Source organism: Delphinus delphis, chromosome 8 (genome assembly GCF_949987515.2).
Source record: "Delphinus delphis chromosome 8, mDelDel1.2, whole genome shotgun sequence".
Taxonomy (NCBI): Eukaryota; Metazoa; Chordata; class Mammalia; order Artiodactyla; family Delphinidae; genus Delphinus; species Delphinus delphis.
In genome coordinates, this window is record NC_082690.1 from 13634160 (window position 1) to 13652920 (window position 18761).

At 49.2% G+C, this 18761-nt stretch overlaps 1 protein-coding gene across 6 annotated transcripts in view; it reads right to left on the minus strand.

Annotated features, from left to right (window-relative positions):
• LOC132429456 (tubulin-specific chaperone cofactor E-like protein) overlaps positions 1–18761 on the minus strand; it is a 162065-nt gene that overhangs the window by 40440 nt on the left and 102864 nt on the right. For all 6 annotated transcript variants that reach the window (XM_060017775.1, XM_060017769.2, XM_060017768.2 and 3 more), the window contains 4 exons: positions 15272–15684; positions 8767–9337; positions 6247–6839; positions 4393–4966 (listed from right to left, as the gene is read on the minus strand). In XM_060017775.1, the coding sequence (XP_059873758.1) occupies positions 4393–4966; positions 6247–6839; positions 8767–9337; positions 15272–15684 (2151 nt within the window). The remainder of the gene's footprint in view (positions 1–4392; positions 4967–6246; positions 6840–8766; positions 9338–15271; positions 15685–18761) is intronic.

The following is an 18761-nucleotide window of genomic DNA, read 5'->3' on the forward strand; positions in this document are numbered from 1 at the left end:
AGATTCTGAGACGATGGGCCTGTTCTGAGCACCTGTGGCACACCAGGCACTGTTCTAGGCATCTTAGTGTAATTTTCTCAACAATCTGGATGGTAAGGACAGTCATATCACCCCTGTCTTATAAGTGAGGAAACTGAAGTTCAGTGACTTAATCCAGCTGATAAGTACTGGAGAGAGATTCGACTCTGCATCTCCCGACTCTGAGTCTCCTGACTCAAAGACTCCGGAAAGAGAGTCCTGGAAGGAACAAGCGCTCTGAGGCTGTAGAGACCTGTGGGTACCATCTCTGAGCTTCAGTTTCTTCTCTTATTAAATAAGGACAGTACTTACCTAGGACTGCTGTTCTGAGGATTAATAACCTAATATATCAAGCCCACAGTAGGGTCTCAATAAACACTGCACCCTTTCCCTTCTTACACGTCCCTCCATTACAGATAGGTTTCATGGAGGTGTTTCTACTCTACACGTTGGACCTTCCCTGTGTCTTTCATCTCTCTGCTCCTGGTGTCCTCTGACCCCTTCCATCTCCTCAGTGACCTCAGCACATGGTCCTGCCCACCTCCTTTATTCACACCCTTTGCCCCTCCTGCACGGCCTTCACACAGCCAAATCCTACCCATCCTCCCAGTTTCATTTCAAGTCACTCTTCTGCCCAGAAGCCTTCCTTGATAGATCAAGACTGTGCGTCAGTAAGCACAGCACATACAATAACGGCGCATGCGGCTCACCATGGAATTCCGTGTAACTTCCCATGTCTCTTTATTATTTTTGTTTGTCAAAACTTGACGTGAGCCGGGATGAACCCAGGAATACAGGAGAAATCTACCCACAGGTCTGTGTTCTCTAAAGATCTGTGAACGTCGTCACCGTCTCCTGGGAGTTTAAGATCTTGCCTTTAAGGCTTTCTTTAGGTCTTACGCATACGATCCCTCCTTAAGAGGGTTTTATAATCCAAGGACACAAAGGACACTGTAGAGAAATTGCATGGCAATAATAGTTCCGCCCACAAGTACCAGCTCAACAGCTCTGCCCTATGGACTGAAAGCCAATCTTTTTCCCTCTGGGCTAAAGGACTGTCTCCACCTCCACTGACTAGTTGTAGGCTAGTTCGGCACTGATTAAATATGTCTGTATAGAGCGATTTTCACATTTGTCTCTAAATTATGAATGTTATAACACTGACTGCAGGTTTATGGTGATAGCAAATAACATGACTTATTTAAATGGCTCTCGTTTTATGACTTATCGTGTTGTCTGAATGTGTCTGAAAGTCTGGAACATGCAGACATGAAGTAATAAAACTTCCCCTGGCTCCTGAAATGCCTCTGAAATTACTTAATTGGGCAGCCTGGCTCTGCCAGCGAGAGCTGGTTAAAAATATCTGAACACAGAAGCAGTGGTTGCCTCTCTCCAGGTCCAAAGAAGATTGTGTTCCTGATTTGCAGCTGTCACTCAATCCAATCCCCACTCTGCAAAACCCTGACCAGATTAACCCCTTAGTACCCAGAGACTTGATTAATCAAGTGTGAGCCCTGGCCCTCCACCCGAGGAAGCCATGCTCCACGTGGCTGCTTCCGTCCACAAGTCTCTCTCTAAAAAAGGCACTTACGAGCGTTTGCTCCAGCTCTTCAGGCCCCGATGAAGGATGGGGAGAAGTGATTCTCAGCAGGCATCGCACCCGGAAAAAGAGGGAATCACTGTCATCCCGCCACACTTCCTTCGCATGAGCCATGCCACCAAGCTGTGCTCCGCGCAGTACAAAAAAACCAACCAGAGACACTTCCTGCTGGGTCGGAGTTCATAGTCTAAAAGCATGGCACAGACACGGCCTGGCAACAAAATGGATTTGGTATGGGGCAGACTCTGTAATCCCGTAATGTGAATGAACTGTAACTAGAAAGTTGAGTACAGGAGCAGGGGCAGAGATCAGTTTAGACGAGCTAGAGGTGGGGCAAAAGAGGATGTGGGAAGTGGGTTAAAGAGAAGGCTTTGGGAAAGCATTCTAAGGTCCCACTAGACGTGGTGGTCAGTAGGAACCTTGGAGCCTCCCTCCGTTTAGGTGACTTTATGAAAAGAGCATGCTTCCAGAATTCCACCTGCAGATTCACAGCCTCTGTTACTAATCCCTCCCCAGTGTGGCTAGGGTCACCAGAGATATAACCGCCCAACTCTGAGATGATATACCATATGCTCCTCTGGACTTCCGGTGCTCAGAAACCAGAGCATTATTTTTAAATAACGATATGTGGGGGGGGGGGGAGGCGGGGGGGATATTCTTAGCTCTGTCTAAGACGTTACTATTGCAAAGGCTTAGAGGCAAGGTAAGGATACCCCAATAGCAATGGGTAAGCCTCACCCAGACCATAGCTTCTAATAACATTCCCCACCAAAATGAATCATGATTTTTCGCAGTGATGGTTGATTCTAGGCTGGGGCAGGGAAGGTTAAGAGGTGATGTGAAGCATCTCGTTAATCTAGAAAGTAAGGAAACGACAGAGGCATATCCGAAGAACGTAGGAGGCAACTGGAAGGGGCACCCACAGGCCAAATCTGTCATAAGGTTAATGCCAAAATAACAAATGTGATATGAAACATAAAACATTGAAACAAACAGGAGTCTGTGTGTCCATGTTGATAAGATAGATAGATGATTGAGGTAAATAAATAGATGGATGGATGGGTGGATGGATGATAGATAGGGGACAGGCAGGCAGAAGAGATAGGAGGGCTCTTGCTTACAGTAAAATGACATCTGCTGACGGGTACAAGTGGAGAGAGTGCTGGAGCTGTAAACTGTCAGCATGTGATCGTCATGCTGGAGATCAGCACAAGCAAAAGTCCTCAGCGGGCACTAAGCCGAGGAGGGGGATCGTGATGACAAGCGGCAGCGGCATGGTCTTAAAGCACTTCCCCACAGACTGCCCATCAGTCACAAGACAGAAACGGAGCGACACAGAGTGGTGATATCTGACAACCCCTGACCAGGGGATCAACGTGCCCATCACCAGTGAGAGGAGGCTGAACAGAGTGTGCCCCACATGGGACCTGGTACCATGAGGAAAACATGCCTCTCCTATGCAGGGGGCTGGGGGGGATGCAGAGCAGAACCCAGCCATGGCGGAGCACCAAATCCAAAGGGAGGGCCATTCTATTTCACAAGGGCGAGACTGTAATCTAAACATGACAAGATCACAAGAGACAAAGAGGCTAAGGAATTGTTCCAGACTTAAGGAAACCAAAGAGACATGACAGCTAAATGCCCCATGTGGTCGCGGACTAGATCTGCACTGAGGGGTAGGGGAAAGCCATAAAGGACACGACTGGGTCAACGGGCAAAACTGAAGTGGATATTAAGTTATCGCATCAGTGTTAAATTTCCTAAACTCAGTAACTGTACTGTGCTGTGAAGGAGTGTCTTGATTCTAAGGAAATATACACTTAACGTATTTAGGGGCAAAGGGGCATGATGTCTGCAACTTCCCTTCAAACAGAGAGTCAGTGAGAGAGAATGACAAAGCAAACAGGGCAAAATGCTAACAACAGGTCATCTGAGTAAAAGCTATATAGATATTCTTGTAATCCTTCTGTAACTTTAAAATTATTTCAAAATAAAAAGTTAAAAAAATAAACAAACTTAGGTAGGAAGAAATATAATGGAAGAGACATAACCAGATGTAAAGGATGGAATCTCAGTGGTAGCGCTGGTCTTCGTGAGGGCCGACCTTCTTGGTGGGGAAGGGGTGGGAGATGTGGTCCAGGTGGGGCAGTCCTGCCTCCAGGCCTGGGTCCCGCCCTCAGCCACTTCTCCTTCTACCCTTCCATTTACTCCTCCCCCTGGGCTCGCCCAGAACCGAGGGGATTATATGTCTCGTCTTCCCAGCAATTATTCTCATTACTATAAGTACTGCTGAGAGGGGTCAGATACTCTGGGCGCAAAATGAACAACCAGGCCCATGGGACTCTCTCAAGAACCATTGTCAGGTTTGCCCTGGGGAGCGGGGCTAATCTCTACTCCGGGAAAGGCACCCTGACTGATCACCATGTGCTGAAATGAATGCGGTCCTGCCTTGCCAAGAGAGAAGGCGCCCACTGAGCCATCACAAAGATTTCCTGTCCTTTGACATGATGTGTTCCCTCTGCTAGATATAACCAAGGGTCAATAGCTAATTGTTCTACAACGAAGAGGGATTGTGTGATTAGAAACAACAATAAAGATGCGCAATAGTCTGGTCTGGGGGGACGAGCCTTCCAGAGGACACATCAGACTAGGGAAGATGTGCAGGGTTAATGAGATTGTCCTTGAGTGCGATTGCACCAGGAAGAGAAGAAGATCCGCGGTCTCGGTTACCAATGCCCCGCCCCGGCCGCCCCCATGGCGTCACCCGAACTCACGGCAGAAGTCGTGGGTCCTCCAGGGCTGCACCTCCACGTCGGCGTTCTTGCAGGCGCTCGCGTACCGGGCCACAGAGTCACAGAGCTCGGACTCGTTGCCCCCGCTCTGGCACAGGCGGAAGAGGCAGGTGCGGTAGTAGGCGGTGACGTTGACCACGCCGTGACACTCCAGGAAGGAGCTGTTGGAGGGGTCGTTGATGATGCCGCACATGGAACGGCTGCGGTAAAATTTCAGCAGCTCTGAGTCGTTGCCGCAGGCCTTCAGCAGGTCCCCACACTCCCCGTTGCAGATCTCCTCGAAAGTGGTCCAGCTTTCCAGGAACACCGCCAGGTTGTCCGTGCACTTGCCATTGGGGAGACAGAACTCCTCGCTGACGTTCGCGTTGAAGAAGCCACACAAGCCCCCCGTGCAGTTGAAGTAGGCGGTGGAGAGCCGGATGTACAGCAGACCCACGTCTGAGTATTGCACGGTCACGACACCCTTGGACTCGACGGTTGTGCTGTTTTTGTTTCGATAAATTTCCAGCTTCCCCGAAGGATGGAAAAAAGGCAGTTCCACTTCCTGACTGTTCACCTGAAAATTCAAATCGCTATCATCAGCTCCAGATACACACAGGGTGCCCACAATTTCCTAGGCTGTGAATAAAGACGTGGCTCTGCCCCATGACTAGCCTTGGAGTAAGGTTGAGAAGCTGACAGTGTGCGGAAACCACACAGACATCAACTGTTTTTTTCATGGGCATCTTTGTTTCTTTCTTTCCAGCCTCCTCTGATCCAACACATTTGCTGTTTGTGTGTGTGTGAGACCCTAAGCTAGTTCCAAACAAAACTGAAGTGTGAGCAACAGTCACCGTAGACGTGTGGCTTCCTCCTGTCCCCGACGTCCTGCCTTCTTCTTCTCCCTTCAAATTTTACTTTTCCTGTGTCTCAGCCCCTTGGAATTATCTAGCTGTCCATCCACCTATCTACCTATTATTATTTTGATAAATTAATTTCTGCCAGTGTGTCAATGGGAATAAAAACACAGCCCTTTCAGTTTGTGGATGTATGCTTTATTCACTGCATTGACTTTTGCTTTCTAAATTAGATGTCATGTGAAATTATGAAATGCACATGGCACTGGGAGGAGGGAGATCTGCTCCTCCCTCACCCTCCATCACCCCCGCTCTGCCACCTTCCAGCTGTCAGGCCCACAGCCCTCATTTAGCCCTTAGGGAGCCTCATGTGAAAACAAGGAGTTGCACTCGATGATGCCCAAGATTCCTTCTTACTAATGATCTATGAGTCTGCATGCTTAGTGATGGGTATTTCAGACCAGGACAGCAGGGCGTGAGGCACCCCTTGTGCTACCAGTAGCACCCCTTGTGCTACTCCACACAGATTCCCATCTACAGGAAAGAGATGCAGCATAGTACAGGGTAAAGAGCACAGACTCTGGAGCCAGCTGACCCAGGCGTGAATCCCACTTTTATGGCTGTGTGTCCCGGGGGAAGTTACTTAACCTCTCTGTGCCTCTGTTTTCTCATCTGTAGAATGAGAATAATGATGTTATCTACCTCTTAGGATGAATGTGATACTGCTTAGGCTAGTGCTTGGCACACAGTAAGCATCCTATAAGTATTTGCTACTCTGGCGAGCTAGTTCTGCTCTAATTCGAGGAATTCCAGCTTCACTCCAGGTGTCCACCTGATGGACTTTTATTTGGTGCTGACAGTTAGAAAATGCTCCCATTTCGGAGTCATTGCCTTCCTAGAATCCGCTCACGGTCAGAGGCAGCCAGGCAAGCCTGAAGAGCGCGGCTCCTTCGCTTGGCGGGACTCATCAGGAAAGTCTCCAAGGCCACAAGGGTCTTACCTTGACCTCTGAAGCCCCGATGCCTTCTATCTTGACCTCCTGGTCGGCCACCAGGATCCGGAGACCCCGCAGCCAAGCAGGCCCTGCTTCCGGCTTCTTCTTGTTGATGTCGATTTCCAAGTACTCTGGCCGCTCAGGGCAGGTCTTGAGGAGCGTGTAGGAGAACTCGACGGGGAAGGGGTAGGCGGCGCCGTCGAAGGTGTGCAGCACCTGGTTCTGGCTGAGCAGGCACAAGGTCTCCCGCTTGGGGAAGCAACCCTGGTAGCCGTTCTCCACTGTGCACACCTCCTCGCCACGGCACGTCTTGTTGAAGCAGTACACGTCGCCGCCCTCCTCGCACAGGCACTGCACCGTGCAGTTGGCCGTGGCCCAGAAGAACTCGCCCATGGCGTAGTAGTGGCCGTCGAAGTCACAGCCGCACTTGTGCAGCGGGACGCACTGGCTGGTGCTGAGGACAAAGCCTTCGTTGCACTCGCAGCCCTCCGTGCAGGGCATGGCGCAGGTGTGGGAGGCCGTCAGATCTGAGCACGTGTCCGGGCAGCTGCTGGTGCACACGGAGTAGTGGCTGAAGCTCGGGCACTGCACCATGGACACTGACGTAGGGGAGAGGAGAGAGCGCGACAAGGTGAATGACCCAGGGGCTAACCGGCCAGATCCACCACGCACGGGGGCCTGGAGGAAGAACGCTCCTTCTGGACCAGTTGGCGCCTGGAGGGAAGGCCGAGCCACCACTCACTGGGGGAAGGGAGACTGAGGGTGCGCAAGGGGCGCAGCGGCTCTGGTAGTAACTACTGAGCAATGTGATGGGGCGGGATCTCACTGGATCATCCTGACTGAAATAAAACTTCAGGTTCCTATCCTAACTAGACTCGACTGATTATTCAATACAGCTTTAGTACTGGGTGAATTACAACCATCGAGATGGTTTAAGATCTTCAACTGATGGGCATATAAGTTGGTCTGACTTTAAAGAACACGGCCCATTCCTAGGAGGAAATAAATCCAACTCACAGGAGAAATGAAAAATCTAACTCTTAGAGGAGGAATTTGAAAAAGTGAACTTTCAAACAGGGACCAAAGAAGACTGTGAAAATGAATTCTCTGGGATATTAAAAATAAGAAAGAACCTTAGCTATCTGAAAAGAACCTGTGTGCCTATTCCCCCAGGAGACTGAACTGGAACTGGATGCCTTCTGAAGGCCCTTCTTGCCTTGGAAAGCTTCGATTCTTATTTTAAGAACATCTGAATCTGGTTTGAGTCTGGTTGACCCCAACAGGCGGAGACTCAAGAGCCTGGTAGACGAGTTCTCTGATTTAAATACAATTCATCCCACTAAAATGAGAGACAGGGAGAGGAACGTGGAGGGTAGGATAGTAGTACCACTAGAAAAAAAATAACCATTATAGGCAAAAAATTAGGTAATTGGATGCCCTTGGATTGCACAAGGGTCAAAGAGAAGTCATATTCAATCTCAACTTCAATCAGGGTATGGATACTCCAGGCATGATAGAGGCTGGCCAGTCCACACACACAAAAACATTTAAATATACTGTCTTTTAGTAGTTTGATCAATTCTCTAAGAATTGATTCTGATACATATTGATTTATATGAATCCAACCTATACAGATAGGAAAAAATTGCCCTCTGGCCTTGGAACTGAAAGAAACTTTTAAATCTCACCTCCATAGCACTCTCAAATGCACGGATAATAATTTTCGGTTTACTCATACGGAGAAAACCAAGGACCAGGAAAGAAACAAAATTCCAAGAAGCAATTTGGCTTTTCGTTTGCCCGTTTTTAACATTTACATAACTAGGAAAAGTGAGAGAGATGTAAGTTGTATAGAAGGAAGACATAAGATAGCTAAATTGTTCCAAACGCTCAATCCACAAGTGTAATTCCAAGGGGACAGCTGGATTTCCCACACTTTGGGTTTCCCACACTTTGGGGGCTTTTTTCCTCACCACCCGGCATTTTAGAACAAGGCCTCTTTCCGGGCCTGCTGCCTGCCCTGTCTACTGCCCCTTTTGGACCAGCTGAAATGCTCTAGAGCAGGAGTCACAGAACCTGAAGGTAGAGAGGAAACATCCAAGGACAAAAATGCCATGGGTTCCATGTGGGAGGTGCATTCTTCTCCCAAAGGCTGCTCTTGATTCCCCAGGCCAGTGTCCACATGTCCCCAACAGCTGTGGGGACAGCCACCTCCAGCTCAGAAACGGCCCCCTCCCTGCTCAACTCTGCCCGGGCCACCCCTGCTAAGGGCCCTCTTCCGGCCACGCATTCCGTGTCTCCTGCACGGATGCCCATCAGTGGTTTCTTGTTTTCTGGCCACAGTACTGGGTGAGGAGAAAGGTCAAGATGCTTTTACAGTTCGTTCTTTATCATTTGCTATATTTCAACCTCACCCTGACTCTCGGGCAATGTGTCTTAACAGGGAGCTCTCCGAGGAGCCCCGAAACCCTCTCCCGGCCCCCCTGCACAGGCGTGGCCTTCCGTGTGGACAGGATGCCAGCTTACCACACCCAGTCTGGATTCGCCAGTCTCCGATCGGAATGCCCTGGGCTTGGCACACGAGGGCGTAGGCCTGGATGGCCTGACACAGGAGTGTCCCGTTGTCCCTCACGCTGCACAGGTCATACACGCAGCTGTGCACGAAGGCCATGGGGTCCACGACAGTGCCACACTCCCACAGGGGGCCGTCGGTCTTGTTGAGGAAGCCGCAGTAGTCGGGGCCAAAGTAGAGGGCTTCGGTGGCCGTGTCACACTGGGTGCAATTATCCACGCAGCCCGAGTCGCACTTCCAGTCGGCGTGGTAGACCCGCCAGCTCTCTCCCAGGTCTAGGATTGACATGGCTGGCCTGCCGTCGGGGCGCAGGAAGTCATCCAGAGGGTTTTTGTTGTAGTTCCCACAAAGCCCGCAAGTGGAGTTGATGTAGGAGCCTGGGACGGAGATGGAGGCGTAGTGCTGGCCGTCAAACGTCACTAAGAGCCCAAAATCCGTTTCCACGGCAGTAGACATGCCACTCTGGTAGACTTTCACCGCCCCCAAGTCTAAGGTGACGGGCAAAGAAGCCACTAGGTCATTAACCTGCCAACAACAGCAATAGTAAAAAGGCAGGTGAGCAGGGGCCAGGGCAGTGGGTCCAGCTGAGGTCAGGAAAGGGGGGAGGGATGGAGCGACTCAGCGCCACAGAGAGAGTGGCCCCCAAAAGGCTCGGGTGCCAGCGGGCTTGCCTCCCAGGAAGGCAGAGGCCCCAGAACCTTTGAGAGCAGGCCGGCGTTTGAGTTGTGACAGACGTGCATTGCTTAGTGCCACTCTAAACCCCTCTGGGGACCAGGTGCTTGTCAACACTTCCTGGCTGGCTCTTGGGCCAGCTTCACGTCTTTTCTTGAAAGACTAGTTACCTGGCTTTTCCCCCTTTCTCCTCGAAATCCATTCTTTAAGTCTCAGCTTAAGGCACATACTTTCCATGACCTCCTCGCTGCCCTTAGCACCCCAACCCCTCCTCCCAGCTGGAAGGTGCTCTATAAACTGTCCCCACCATCGAGTTTTGAGGCTGCCCTGGTGTTATTCTCTGAGTGTTTCACCCTGTCACTTCCTGATACCAGGCCTATGTCATACCATCGTTCAACACAACAAATTTGAACACCTACTGGGTACCAAGCACGATGTTAGGTGCTGAGAAATAAAGAATAAAAAAAGTAATTGTCTCTGCCCGTTATGAGGTCTGGGTCTACTGAGGAAGAGGGACACAAATTGATATTTATGACATACAGTTTTAAATATGCGTTCATAGGTGATGCAGTGATGCAGTGGGAGAACGGTACCTGACCACTGATCCAGCCTGGGGACGGGGGGTCATATAGGCTTTTTAGGAGCAGTTAAGTCTGACCTGGGTCTTTAGAGGTAAAACAGAAGCAGCCAAAGGAAGAGTAGGGGGCAGAGAATTCCAGGACAAGTGAATAAAATCACGTGGTTAGAAGTAGCTGCATGAGAATAGGGACAGTCATCGGGGTGTCACTGTACTGCAGAGGGAAGGGAACGGGCGGCTGGAGAGAGAGCTGGACACAGGCAGAGTCCATTCATTCAGTAGATGTCAACTCAGCCCTTTCTGTGTGTCAAGCTCTGTTCTAAGAGTTGGGGATTAGCAATGAGTGAAACGGACGAAAATCCCTACCTCTTGGAACTGTCTATTCCTCTTCAGGAGACCAACAGCAAACAAAACCAATATGTAAAATACATAACAGCATCAGAAAAGTGTTCTGCAGGAAAGTAAAGCTGGGAATGTGGATCCAAAGTGCTAGGGAAGAGGGTTTCTAATTTTAGACAGGAGGGTCGAGGAAGACCCCACGGGGAAGGGGATATTTGAGATGAGGAAGAAGCCTTGCAGTTGTCTGGGGCGAGAGTGGCTTACGCAGAGGGGACGGCCAGGCCCTGGGGTGGAGCGTGCTGGGCGCTGGGTTCGCACGGGCCAGTGTGGCCGGAGCGGAGAGCCAGGAGCAGGCAGTGGTCGGGGAGGGCAGAGAGATAAGAGCAGCCACAACAGGCACGGCCTTGTCAGCCATTGTAGAGACTTTGGCTGTGACTCTGAGGGAAGCCGAGAGCGAAGAGAGCGCCCAGAGCAAAAGATCGACATGATCTGACTTCCGTCTTGGAAGAATTGCTCTGAATTCTGTGTTGGGAACAGATCTTGGAGGGCCTTTGAAGCATGTTTTTAAGAGAAGACAAAACGCCACAAACACAAAAACAACAACTTGGATTTCTCTTCTGTAGGAAGAACTCCAAAAAGTTTTAAGTAAGAGAATGATGTGGTTGGACTTGTGTTTAAAAAAGTCCACTCTGGCCGGTACGAAGGGTATACTGAAGTAGGTGGAGATTAGAAACAGAGAAATCAGGCGGGCAACTGGTGCTGGAGGCCAGGGCTGATGAGGGCGAGGCCTGACCTGCACCCGGACGTGGAGGAGGGACAGCTTGTGGTGGACACTCCACAGGGCCTGGGGCTTTTTGCTGGGGGGAGTGAGAAATGGGGGAAGAATCCAGAGTGAGTCCCACAGGAATGAAGACGAAGACGTAGAGAATGGACTTGAGGACATGGGGAGGGGGAAGGGTAAGCTGGGACGACGTGAGAGAGTGGCATGGACATATATACACTACGACATGTAAAATAGATGGCTAGTGGGAAGCAGCCGCATAGCACCGGGAGATCAGCTGGGTGCTTTGTGACCCCCTAGAGGGGTGGGATAGGGAGGGTGGGAGGGAGACGCAAGAGGGAGGAGATATGGGGATATATGTATATGTATAACTGATTCACTTTGTTATAAAGCAGAAACTAACACACCATTGTAAAGCAATTATACTCCAAGAAAGATGTTAAAAAAAAAAGAAAAGGAGTGAGTCCCATGTGTAAGTGGCTTGATAAGCCTCCAACAGAGAGTTAGTTTTCTTCTTTTTCACCCTTAACGTGCCTGGCATCTCTAGACATCACTTTTGAGGGCTGGAATGGATGGTTAGTCCTAGAACAGCCCTGGTGGGTTGACTGTAAGTGCACGTCCAGGCTGCCCTGCACCTGTACTGATTGCTGGCACACAGAAAGATCAAGGGTCTTTAGTGCCACCATTGCTGCAACTCTCTGCGTTGTCTAGGAAGTGAGACAATAGACTGTCCAAGCATCGCTCCCAAGGTTTACCACGGCTAATGGCATGTGCAATTCTCTGTCCCTAGAAATTAGTATGACTTATGGGGGAAGGGAACAATAAAACAGGCTTGAGATGTAAGCCATCCTATGAGAGCAGGAAGTAGAAAAAAAAAAAACACCCAGGGGTTGATTGATTTATCCTTATCTCCCAGGTAGCAAGTTAGCCAACAAGGATGAGAAAAGCCACACGCTGAGGAAGGTCAGCCAGCGAGAGCGCTGGGTGATTCTGGTGTATTGCTCTATGCGGAGATGTAGGAAGTGAAATCTCCAAGGCGGTATAATCCTAAATGCCAAACACCTCCCTCGCTGAATGCCCTCCTCTCCTCTCACTCAGCCCCTGCTAACAAAGGACAGTGGTTGTGCTTCAGAGCAGAAGCCACAGGGTGCGGCGGGGGGTGGGGGGGGACTGTCTCTGGATGTCACAACCATCCCCCTGCTGCATCCGATCTCATCCCACGCACACTGCCTGTGTCCCTACGCTGCCCATCGGCGTTGCCCAGATTGTCCCTTCTTTTTCGACATAAGTGGTCATTTCTCCCCCTTTCTTTCTCATGCATGTCTCAGTTTCAGCCACACCTTATAGAGTCCTGTGCTTGTACCCCAGAGGGCTCGGAATGGGAGCAGCTGGGGACTCTCACCCAGCCCATGGCTCCTTATTTCTTTCCTGCTGTCCCAGTCCTCAGACCCTGATGAGCCAATGTTGATGAGTCTCCCTGTTTGCTTCCCTTCTTCTCCCTGTGTACCAGCCAGGACCCCCTTTAACCATGTCTCTCCCAGGAGTGGGTAGGGGCAAGGTTAGGTGGGAGCAAGGTTGGGAGAGAGAAGTAGCATCGTAGGACAGGCCTTAGAACGAGAAGAACTTTCGGTGGGAATGGCAGTGTGGGAATGAGTACTGAGTGCCTACTGGGTGCCAGGCTTTGTACTAGCCGTCGCACATGTGGTTATCCTATTTCATCCTCACAACAACCTAAGAAGGTCCTTACCATCTGCCCCTTTTGCAGATGAGGAAATTGAGATTCAGGGCTTGCATTATTTGTGGGTGACAGGACCCGACCCTCCACTGCTTCCTGCTGCCTTTGTTCAGTGCTGAGTTGAGACAGCCAAGTCCAAACTACAGCCAAGAGCCCTGCCTTCTAGACATGACACGATTACCCCATTTTACAGATGGAGAAAGTAAAGCTCAGAGAGGCCACTCAGCTGGCAGTGGTGGCCCAAGGCTTGTGCAAACCTGACCCCAGAATCAGAGCTCTTCGTCACCATCAGCTATTTGGCGCTGGCACTCTTTTCCCTGGTGTACCCTAAACTACTCAGTTTTATCTGGGGGAGAAAGATGAAAACTGATAAGTATTAGTTAGAAGGAGACATTTACTATATATGGATGTTAGCTGGCTTTCTTTGGCCCCTATTAGCATACACAATCCTAAATTGTTTACTTGTCACTTGAGAACATTTCAAAGGGGGAACATGCATATTCAGAGCCCAGTTCCTAATCCCAGCATATGGAGAAAGGCAACCTGTTCGTTAAGATCTGTTTGCAAGGCCCCGCCCTGCGTGTCTGAAAGTTGGCAAATCAGGCTCCTTCTTGCCTCCCACCCCCTCTTGCCTGTCCCCACTTCACCCCGGGTGGGGTCTCTGCCATCATGGAGGCACCCTCCCCAGCAGGGCAGGTGTATTCAGAGACGCTCGGAAGCCATTTGGCAAAAGGAAAAGGGACCCATTGTTTGCTTGCAGTTGGAATCACATAACCTTTTCTTTCTGAAACATTTACATTCACGTCCACATCTCCCTGTCGCTACAGAAAATTGAGGAATCCATGCCCTACGCTCGGACGATGGAAGAGAGCCACGCAAAATTAGCAGAGCTGCTGGGCCTGAAAGCAAGGGGCTGGTGTCCCTTTCCTTCTAAAAAAAAAGAGTCTGACTGTGAAGGGAAAAGAATTTTAATCAAAATGGAAAATAGGAATACAGCATGAAGCTTTCTTTTCCAACTTCAGATATTGTACACATCATCCCCACAAGACAAGGAAGTAGGGGAGAGCTAGCAAACATTTTTCTAGCTGGAAATGTTAGCATCTATCCACAAGGACAAGTGTGGTGCTCAATAGCACAACAGAAATTTAAAAGGGAAAAACCCCAAACTTCTGCAGCCGAATTCTTACCTCTGATTTGATTTACAGAGCTGTCTCTAGGGAGACTAACCAAACACCAAGCAAATTGGCATTTTAACCACTGTAATAGCCCACTTTTCTAATTACGGCACTGATACGCTGCACAGACCTAGGAAGGGCAGAGCCAGAAAAAGTGGAATTAGTTCCTTGGTGCTGCCTTTTGTTGGACACGCTGCATCAATTAAAACTACAACACGTTTTTAAAAAAAGAAAGACCTCCCTACACTGGCATCAGTTCTGGTTTGTAATCTCTGTGATGACCTCCATGCTTGGGGATTAAGGACAGCATGGGGTTGCAGCAATCAACCCCTCGCGGTCCTGGTTATTATTGCTTGAATAAATACATGGCTGCCCTGAGGTCTCCATTAACATCATGAAACTTGGGGCCTCCACAGATTGAATAATTGCTACTGGCTTTTTGTTCTCCCTCTTTTGTCAATGCCCCAGCCTGAAATCCAGGTAGACAGGGACAGGAGTCATTTGCATATGCTAAACGAACCACAGAGATCCGTGTGCTCTCCCATTCCAAGCAGGAGTGGGGGATTCTGTTAAAGGGGTAAAGCTTTCAGGGGAACTTTCCACCCAGGTTTCACTAAAGAAGTCACCGAGCCCACTCCAGCTGCCTGGACAGGCAGTGCCCAAGAATATACCAATCAGTTTGGACGTTTGGACGTTTCTCTGAGAATGAAGCCACGGCTCCAGGGTAAACAGGATGGGGGGATGTGAGGACTGTTAATCAAAAGCTGTAGTGAATTAGGGGTTTGTACTTTGTGTTTGCACTGTCTCCAGGGCATGGCCACGTGGCTACCATTGTTGCAAGCCAGGTTCATGAGAAACAATTTACTTCTGTTCCCAGTTATGTCTGAGCTTGTGTGTGTGTGTGTGTGTGTGTGTGTGTGTGTGTGTGTGAGCTAAGAAGTTAAATGTACTTTAAGATAAACAGCAGATAGACATGTCAAAGAGAAAGCCTAGGTTAGCTCTTGTACAAACAAAATTTAGCCTAGTAAAGAATTTTACAAGATGTTTGCATGGCTCTTTACAAAGATCCATGCATCTTTTTGGTACAAAGAGCAAACAGCAGTAGATCTGGGAAAGTCTTCCCCAGGCTGAAGCACCTCCAGCTTCTCCATCTCCCCGTGAAGGACGGAGAGGGTCTCACCTTGACTTTTCCATAGCTTCCTTTGGGGATGAGAATCTTGTAGCCATTCACCTCCACCGAGAGTTCCTTCACCCAGGAGACGGCTGAGCCCCCCCGGTGCTCGTTCTTTGCCTCCACGCTGAAGAAGGGGAGGCTGGAAGTATGCAAACACTGTCGGGCCAACAGGTAGGCACAGGAGCCTTGGAAGTGGAAGAGGAAGCCATCGAACGTGTGATAGTGCGGCTCCCCAAATACCACGCACGTGCTGGTCTCCACCGGGCTGCAGTAGAAGAATTTGCCTTTGGGTTCGCACACCTCGTAGGGGCTGCAGGAGACCTCCTGGCAGTAGATCTCGTTGTTGAAATCCAGACAGCGGCACTTGATGGTGCAGTTCAGGTCATCCCAGAACACCTCCCCTCGCCGAAGGAACTGTCCTGGGGAATAAGGACAGTAGAACTAACATTTATTGAGCATTTACCTTCTGTGCTGGGCATCGGGCTAAAGGCTTTACTTGCCTTATACCGTTTAATCCTCAAAAGAACCCGATTAGGTATGAAGTGTTGCCCTCACTTGTCAAGTGAGGAAACTGAGGCTTAAGAGAAGTTAGGTAATTCATCCAAATCACGCAGCAACTCAACTGCGAAGCCAGGATTCCAAGCCAAGTCCGTCTGAATCCAATCTAAGCTTTTGACATTATTGTCACCACCACTGGTGAGCACACTTTCATTCAAGGAAAGACACATTGTCTCACTCCATGGGATACACCAGGACACACGGCAGTCCTTGCCTTCCTTTCAGCGATAAGAGGAAGGGTATTCCGAAAGAAGGCCCTCCCCCACTCCCCCGGGTAACTCGGCAACACTGTCGGTTCATTTGCTAACGTGATCATTCATTCACTCATCCACTCATTCAACAAACAGCTGCTGGGGGCTCAGTATGTGCCAGAAAAGAATCAGGAGTCAGACCCACAAATTTAAATCCCAGGCCTCCTGGGATGATTCTGGAACGGGTTGACCCCTGGCTTCCCACATTTCCGGGCTCATAAATCCTACAGACACTGTTTAGGCAGAACTTACACCTACACCAGTCGTCTTCTCCCCTCACCCTAGGCCCGGTCTAAGTCCAGCACTCCTCTCTCTTTATCCCCTGGACAGAACTTCTTGACAGAATCTACGTCAGGAGGAGAGTGAGATGGGGAGGGGAATGGTCCTAAGGGATGTGCTAATGTTTAAAATACTTCTATTGCCTTGGTAGGCTTTCAGTCTTTAAAACCATTTCTCTAAATGAATGATTTCCCCCACCAAAAACCTTGAAATCTACCAGTTCTTCATATCAACCTTCAGTTGACACGGGAGCATCTCTGGGCTGGGGGCTATGACCTAATCCTTGGTTGGGGGTCGGGGTCAAGAGAACTGGGCAATGGTCACAAATCTGCAATCAACTGCCAAGACGACTGACTGGACTTCCACCTGTCTTAATGTTCTGACCCATAGAAGGTAGACAAGGTTATTTTCTCATCCCTGCCTCCTGGGGAACAGAGATGCTATAAAAAGTTGGCACAGGTCAATAAGGTAGAAGTATTTGTACATTGAGACTGTCTGAAAAGGAAAGTATCAAAGATACAACATTAAGAATTGTAAACAATATCATACACCAGGAGTAACTATAGTTTGAAACCGTAGTTTGAAAAGGTTTCTCAAATTTTTATAAAACTGAAGACCTAATGCAGAGCACAAAGCTGCCAGGTGAGCCCAGGCAGAAGCCATGGCAGTTGGACAGTCCTTTCAATATCTGTCCAACAGGAACAATTATGTCTCAACGGGCAGTTATGTTTCATATGGCCCCTGAATGGGATAATAGATGTATTCACAGTCCCAGTAGGTCAGATGCATCAGCCCTGAAAACAGGCCCCTCCGACCTCAATGCTTTTTGGCACTCACCCAGGCTGCATATATTCTAACAGCCTCCACTCGGTATGATTTCCAGTCTCTGCTTTCTCAGGCTTCCAATAAATGAGGGGGAAATGTCTTTGAATAGAGGAGGTTTGGACCAAAAGGTAGACTCTGAGATAATTTTGTTTGCAAAATGATGATATAATAAACCAGCTCTATGCAACACTTCCCCCGTTATCGCCCAGGCCAAATCCCCATCTCATTAGATTGATGTATGTCCAGTGGCACATTAAAATGCACAGCAGCCTGCATGAGGAGATTGAATTTGTCCTGTATATGAAACCCAAAGCCATAACTCAGGAGGGAAAGAATGAAGTCAAAGTGAGGACTTTGTACACTGCTGGCATCTGACCAACCCCACAGCTCTGTGAGCCAGTGTTTTCCATTATCACAGCATTTCATTCCCGGGACTCAAGGAGAGGCTGTCACCTGGCACTTAGGTAGCACGGCCACAGCCAGTCAGCTCCATGACACTTGGACAAAGGCGAGAGGCATTGGGTAGGTCCCTAGCCCAGGCCATAAAAGCGAGAGAGATAACGGGGCATTGGTTTGGTATCTTCATAGACGTTAGATGATGTGTTTACACTCTGTAAGGGAGGAGAGTGCAGTCTCTGAAATCCCGGTGACCTTTGGAGCTAGATTCTTTTCTGTCCAGTTTAATACTGGCTTAGCTCTAAACATTTATTTGCTCTTCCGAACATGGAGGACTTTACAGAGTCCACAGAGGCAAAGATGCCCAGGCAGGCCATCTTCACAAATGACCTTTCCTCAGAGCAAAAGCAGAGGTTTGATAAGTGTGACCACAGCACAGGGGATGGGGGCAGAGGGTGTGGGCATTTCAGATCAGGTGAATATGGCCCTTCTGATTATTACACAAATCAAAGCCCTCAGGGGTGCCGAGACTCAGAGGTCACCTGGCCATGCTCTCAATGGAAGGAGGGCAAGAGACCTGAAATTTTCATCCCAACCCATAACTTTCTTAGGAATCTGGAAGCATTTTCCCCGGGGTCATCTTCTGTGCTTACACAGTACCCTGCACTCATATCTCTCATAATAGGTCTTACATTGTATCATCACTGTTTCTGTGCTGTCTTCTCTACCATGGTAGGGTCATGGGGGTCCAGAGCAAGCACCATCTTCACCAACCTAAGAGACTGGCTAAGCACATTTGGAAAGATGCAGTGGCTGGAAGGCTAAATGGATGGATGGGTAGATGGGTAGATGGGTGGGTAGGTGAGTGGGTGAGTGGATGGGTAGATAAACGCACAGACAGATGCATAGATGATTGACTAATTCTACTTGCTATAGCCTCCACTCCTAGAGGCAGAAATATGCCCAGAAATCCTGTTTTCTGAATACTTTTAGACATATAAGAAGCAGGAATCTATAAACCATGGTGTCCCTGTGAGAGTCCTGGGCTGTTTTGTACATCCGAAGGGGTTTTGACATTTCAGAGGAGGCTCCAAACTTTGGATGCCAATGTAAAGGAAACCCATGGAGGTTCACCTACAGCTTGTTCACACAGACCTAAAGCCGGCTTTGATTCTCCCTAAATTCCT